Source organism: Lactuca virosa, chromosome 2 (genome assembly GCF_052849685.1).
Source record: "Lactuca virosa cultivar CGN04683 chromosome 2, Lactuca_virosa_CGN04683_v6, whole genome shotgun sequence".
In the NCBI taxonomy this organism is placed as follows: Eukaryota; Viridiplantae; Streptophyta; class Magnoliopsida; order Asterales; family Asteraceae; genus Lactuca; species Lactuca virosa.
Window position 1 is genome coordinate 233,617,949 of NC_136427.1, and position 6,809 is coordinate 233,624,757.

The 6,809-nt window shown below is 33.9% G+C and overlaps 1 protein-coding gene across 1 annotated transcript; it reads left to right on the top strand.

Annotated features, from left to right (window-relative positions):
- Positions 1 to 2,614: 2,614 nt before the first annotated feature.
- LOC145160467 (phosphate transporter PHO1 homolog 9-like) lies at positions 2,615 to 6,172 on the top strand. The gene is made up of 9 exons (XM_079079663.1): positions 2,615 to 3,343; positions 3,417 to 3,675; positions 3,744 to 3,792; positions 3,877 to 3,948; positions 4,041 to 4,170; positions 4,258 to 4,637; positions 4,721 to 5,020; positions 5,335 to 5,613; positions 5,690 to 6,172. The coding sequence occupies exons 1-9, from the start codon at positions 2,803 to 2,805 to the stop codon at positions 5,924 to 5,926; spliced, it is 2,247 nt and encodes a 748-aa protein (XP_078935789.1). The 5' UTR covers positions 2,615 to 2,802; the 3' UTR covers positions 5,927 to 6,172.
- The last annotated feature ends 637 nt before the right edge of the window (positions 6,173 to 6,809 follow it).

Sequence of the window (6,809 nt, forward strand, 5' to 3'; positions counted from 1 at the left end):
TACATCATTGTAGTAATACAGCTACACATAACAGGGAGAAAGAGACATGATAGGCGTAGGATATGTATGGAATAAGAGCATCCACTATGTGTAACTGTGTGAGGTCCAAGACATATTTGAAGTACTCAAAGAATTTCTCTCCCATAGTGAGCTTATATTTAATCTGATGTGTCATGGACTCGGTCTTACAAATTGGACCACTTCAAGAGAGGATGAGTTCCCAACAAGTGGGTACATGATTAGACAAATTAAACTCAAACTTTCAAGTATAACCCTTTCTCTTATTTATATTCTACATATTATATCATATCCTTGTAATCTTGATATTTATTTTATACCTTAGAAACATTTTTTTTGATTTATCAAAAAAAGAAAGTAAAAACAAATAAATTACACCATTGAAAGATATGGTTGATACGTTGTAGATGAAGCCTATATTAAATATTGATGATGATGATATTGATTATTAATATTGATATTAGTTTTGTAATACATCATTGTAGTAATACAGCTACACATAACAGGGAGAAAGAGACATGATAGGCGTAGGATCTGTATGGAATAAGAGCATCCACTATGTGTAACTGTGTGAGGTCCAAGACATATTTGAAGTACTCCAAGAATTTCTCTCCGATAGTGAGCTTATATTTAATCTGATGTGTCATGAACTCGGTCTTACAAATTGGACCACTTCAAGAAAGGTTGAGTTCCCAACAAGTGGGTACATGATTAGACAAATTAAACTCAAACTTTCAAGTATAACCCTTTCTCTTATTTATATTCTACATATTATATCATATCCTTGTAATCTTGATATTTATTTTATACCTTAGAAACATTTTTTTTTGATTTATCAAAAAAAAAGAAAGTAAAAACAAATAAATTACACCATTGAAAGATATGGTTGATACGTTGTAGATGAAGCCTATATTAAATATTGATGATGATGATATTGATTATTAATATTGATATTAGTTTTGTATTTAATTTTTGAGTAAATTACACGAATGGTCCCTATGGTTTAGGGTAATTTGCACGTTTGGTCCCTAATTTATTTTTTTAACTCGGAAGGTCCCTACTGTTTGTTTTTGTTACGCGCTTGGTCCCTATCTTACCTAAAAAGACTATTTTGTCCTTGATTTTTTAATTTATTTAAATAAACACACCACCAACCTCACCCCTCACCTTATTTTACCTACCCCACCATTTTTTCCTATTCAAATAATAGTCTTTTTAGGTAAGACAAGGACCAAGCGCGTAACAAAAACAAACAGTAGAGACCAAGCCCGTAACAAAAACAAACAGTTGGGACCTTCCGAGTTAAAAAAACAAGTTAGGGACTAAACACACAAATTACCCCAAACCATAGGGACCATTCGTGTAATTTACTCTTAATTTTTATAATAAACTAAAAACAAGTATAAACCTTTTATTTTCAATTTTTTTTAAAAGATTTAGAAACCATGACTTGTTTTTTTTTCTATCTTTTTTGTCATATATCTCTCTCTCTCTCTCTCTCTATATATATATATATATATATATATATATATATATATATATATATATATATATATATATATTTGTTTGTTTATTTTATTATTTAAAATAAAAATAAGTTAAAATATAAATAAATGACTGTTACTCATTTATTAACCTGCAATTTTTTTATAAATAATGAAGATAGTTTATAAAATATTAGAGCTGACAAAAATCGATTTAATCCGAATTCAATCCAAAATTAATGAGTTGGGTTGAGAATTTCAATCCATTTAAGTTGAATGGGTCAACCCGTTCAACATATTTAATTAAATAGGTTGAGTTGGGTAAAAATTATCAACTCGTTTTCAATCCGTCAATCCACTTAACTTTAATATATATTTAATTTGATAATTATTTGAATATTATCATGTATTAATCAAAGTATTAATTTATAAATTATAATGTTGTATTATTATTTATGATTAAAAAATACAATCAGAATTCTCATCTTTATTTTAGTACCAACAATAGTAACTCACCAAAATCACTTTGAAATTAAACATTTTCAATGTTATTTGAACAATTTATATGTATTTGTGAATTAGGATTGTGATTTTGTCATACTTTGAAATTTTATTTATGTTTGCAACTAATTTAAGTGGTGTAATCTTTGGTTGATTTGTTTATTATTATTTTTTATTTTAGATGGATTAACCTAAGTTTAATCAATTTACATAAACATGTCAACCCGGTGAGAATTAATTTATCTAAAAGGATGGGTTAGATTGAAAATATCAACTTATTTAAATAAACAAATTGAATTAGTAAGTTACACTTGAAAACTTCTACCCAATTAATAAATGGATTGAAAACAAATTGAAGCTCTATAAAATATACATGTTTATGAATCGGTGATATGTACTATAAAAAAAATAAGTTTGAATATGTGAGGAGGCTGTAATGTAGCTAATAGTACAACTTTCAAAGAACAAGGTACAACATCCCACTGCCAGTAACTTCTTTTCTCTTTGACCGATTCTTTTTTGCTTTCCATTTGACTCTTCGACATTCACCCTATTTTAGGCTCCTTTTTTAGTTCAATTAATCTACAGTTAAAATCATAGCTAATAATATAACCTGCAATTCACAAGGTATAATTAAGTCCACATGTGAAATACAAGGTCCAACATTAGAGATGAAACTCATCTGAGATCCCAACCTCGATAAACCATGAATGGCATGCCGGCCAACAAAACTTAGTATTGTCTCCCTTGATTTTAGTTAAGAAACACACACATACAAACGTACGTTAACATTATCTAAATGAAATTCGGAAAGGAATTTACTTCTCAGATGGTGCCTGAATGGGAGGAAGCTTACATGAACTACAATTACCTCAAGACAATCTTGAAAGAAATCTCGACTTTCAGGCGACGGAGGCAGCAGAACCAGACACCTCCACCGCATTTCTCGTCACCTAAAACATACGTCTTGAAAAGGAGATCTTTTTACAGAGCTTTTAGTGGATTGACGAATCGATATAACAATGAGGACGAAGCATATAACAACGAGGACGAAGCGATTCTTGCGAGTGAAACAGAGCTGGAAGAACAACCAGCGGAGTGTCGGAGTCACCAAACTCATGTGTTTCACCGGTCATCGGAGGAAGGAGCAGAGAATGAAGTTGTGTTCTTCAAAGTACTTGATGATGAATTTAAAAATGTGAACAGTTTCTATAGAGGCAAGGTGGAGGAGGTAGTGATGGAGGCTGAGGAATTGAACAAACAAATGGATGCTCTCGTTGCTCTTCGAGTCAAAATCAATGATCCCCATTTTCAGACTTCATCTACACCATTCAACTCAGGTGTATACTCATTCAAGAACAAGATGAAAACATATGTTGTTTAGATATTGTTACTAATTTTGAATGTTTTAAGGTCCATCGCCATTGGAGGAGATTGACGAACTTGAAGAAAGACCAGAAAGGGAACATAATAAGATGGTTTCCTTAGAAATTCTAAATAGCGTAAAGATCAATGTCATACAAGAATCTGCCATATCCACCTTGAAAAACATTTTAATTGGCACAAAATCCGACTTATCATTCACCAAAGAAGAACTCAGAAATGCACAGACGAAACTGAGACAGGCTTTTGTAGAGTTCCACCGAAAGCTTCGCCTTCTGAAAAGCTACTCGTAAGCCCTTCTGTTCGATTGCCAATCAACATAAACAAAATTGCTGAGTTTTCTTTCTCGTTTCACAGTTTCTTGAATCAATTGGCCTTCTCCAAGATCATGAAGAAGTACGATAAGGTCTTGAATTCTTGATTTTGATCATAACCTGTGTTTGTATGGCGGGGGATCAAAATTTGACATTTTTTTTAATCATTGGTGTAGATCACATCAAGAAACGCCTCAAAAACTTATCTACAAATGGTTGAGAATTCTTCTTTCGGCCAATCTGATGATGTAAGATTCAAGAAGCCGCCATTGTTTTGCTTTAAATTTACAGATTAATCAAGATTCGATAAGTCCCATGATTCTTTTGGGTCTAATTTCAGGTTGTGAAACTCATGGAGAGAGTAGAAGCAGCGTTCATAAAACACTTTTCCAATGCAAATCGGCGTCAAGGAATGAGAGACCTGAGGCCAAGATCTAAAAGAGACAAACATCGAATAACATTTTTTATTGGTAATTAAGTTATCGTTTACCTTAGAAATTACAAAACATTCGTGAATGTTTGTTAATTTTGATCTAATGTACAACTTATCCATACAGGTTGTTTTTTTGGATGCTCGATAGCACTTGCAGTGGCAGTTTCCTTAACGATACACATTAGAGAACTTCTCATAAGTGAAGGGCGTGACCAATACATGACCAACATATTTCCATTATACAGTTTGTTCGCATACATCATATTACATATGCTAATGTTTGCTGTAACTGTATACTTTTGGAAACGTTTTCGTGTCAATTACGCCTTCATTTTCGGATTCAAGCCAAATACAGAATTGGGTTATAAAGAAATCCTACTTCTCACATCTGGTTTATCAGTACTCACTCTTGCAGCAGTGCTCTCGAATCTTGAAATGGAAATGGACGAAAGAACTCAAAGTTTCAAAGCCATCACAGAACTTGTCCCTCTAGGATTGGTGATTGTAAGTAATTCCTATAGTTTGCTCAAGTCTCTCAAGTCTCAAAGTCTCATCACTTCTATGAAGTTGTAACTTGTGTTTTGCAGGTTGTACTTGCGATAACATTTTGTCCGTTTAACATCATTTATCGAACAAACCGGTTCTTCTTCATCACGTGTATATGGCGCTGTGTTTTTGCTCCTCTTTATGAGGTCACTTTCCCCGACTTCTTTTTGGCTGATCAGTTAACCAGTCAGGTTCAGTTACTCAGGATTTTGGAATTCTATGTATGCTACTACGGTTTTGGAGACTTCAAGAGGAGATCAAATACATGTACCCAAAGTGATGTCTATCAGATTCTTTTTATATTAGTCGCGGTTGTCCCTTACTGGTTTCGCTTTCTACAGGTAACTTAACTGATGAAATTTAGTGGTTAATTATGAAAGAAAGATTTTGCCCCGTATATTGTTAGAAATTAAAAAAAAAATGGAGTGGGCTCATTGCCTATATAAGGAGCGCCAAATTTTAGTTTCAAAGTGTTTAAATCAATATATTTTTGGTATTCATATAGGGAATTTCTCCTTGAGGAGAGATTTGTCTATATGATTGTAATAATTTGTTAAAATGTAGTATGAATTTTCTCTATAATTTTGGGAGGGATGTTGGGAATCTTTGAGACCATTTTCATTACATAAACTTTTAATTTGGTGTTTTGTGTTAGTGTGTTCGACGAGTGTGTGAACAGAAAGAGTACAATCAAACCGCAAATGCACTAAAGTACTTGTCGACAATTCTTGCTGTTATTACAAGGACGATTTATGTTCAAAATAGAGGAATGAGTATGAGAATCATTGCTGCAACAAGTTCAGGTGTCGCTACAATTTTCAACACCTACTGGGATATCGCGAAGGACTGGGGTCTTCTTTGTAGGAACTCCAAGAACCCGTGGTTAAGAGATAGACTCATTATATCAAATAAATCAGTCTACTTTGTAGCAATGGTATAAATATTATATATCGTAAACCATATCCTTTTTGGCTTTCTTTAGTTTATGAGATTTGTTCATGATTTTGTAGGTATTAAATGTGATACTAAGACTTGCGTGGATGCAAACGGTGTTGGATTTCCATGAAGCTCCTGCACTGCATCGAAGCATGGTGATATTTATGTTTGCTAGTTTGGAGATCATTCGTCGTGGCATATGGAACTTTTTCAGGTTGGAAAATGAGCATTTGAATAATGTAGGGAAATTTCGAGCTTTTAAGTCAGTGCCGTTGCCTTTTAGCTACGAGGATGGAGACAAGGAACTATGATTTATTATGGAGAAAAACCAAAGTGTTTGTAGCCTAACTAAGTGTTTTGTGGCATAATGGTATCAAGTGTGTTGAAAAGCTGCCCCTCAACTAATAGGTCGAGCGTTTAAGTCTCATGATGGACAGTAAGATTAGTGATATGTGAGCCATTAAAAAAGATTTATTATGGACAAAAAGAAAAAAAAATGACAATTGTATATGATTTCCAATTCAAATAAGGTATATCCAATTTGCAACTTATAGAAATTCGTAGATATATGTGTTATAATTTAGAAAAATACACATATATTTAAACTCTCACCCCAACCTCACGAGGGGTGAGAGTTTAAATACCATGTTTGCATATTCTCATGTAACTTGAAAGAAATATAAAAAATACGGGTTTTTTTTATTAATTTTGTTTGCCACCCTATTAAAATCCTATAGAACATATATTTTCAAGGATTTATGACGATGCCAACGCCCGGAAGAATGTTAAAGGCACAATATAAGAGGGTAGATGCATCACTAGCCCTTAAAGCATAATATAAGAGGATAGATGTATAACTACCCCTTATTAGTTGTCATGCATGCCTCTCTAAAAACTAAGATGATGTTATCAGTGTGACGATGCTTGGGGGGGGGGGGGGTGGCACAACATAAATTTTATATTTTTAAGACAAAGCTTATGTTTGCATATTCTCCGTCACTGCCACCACCCCTCCACTACCGCCTCCACCATGTCGCCACCGTTACCACCTCCACCACTGCCTCCACATCCACTACCACCACCACCACAGCCTCCGTCACTGTTGCCTCCGCTGCCACCACCACCACCTCCAAACTCCACCACCACGTCTACCTTCACCCCTACCACTACCTTTAACCATCGTCATCACCGTCA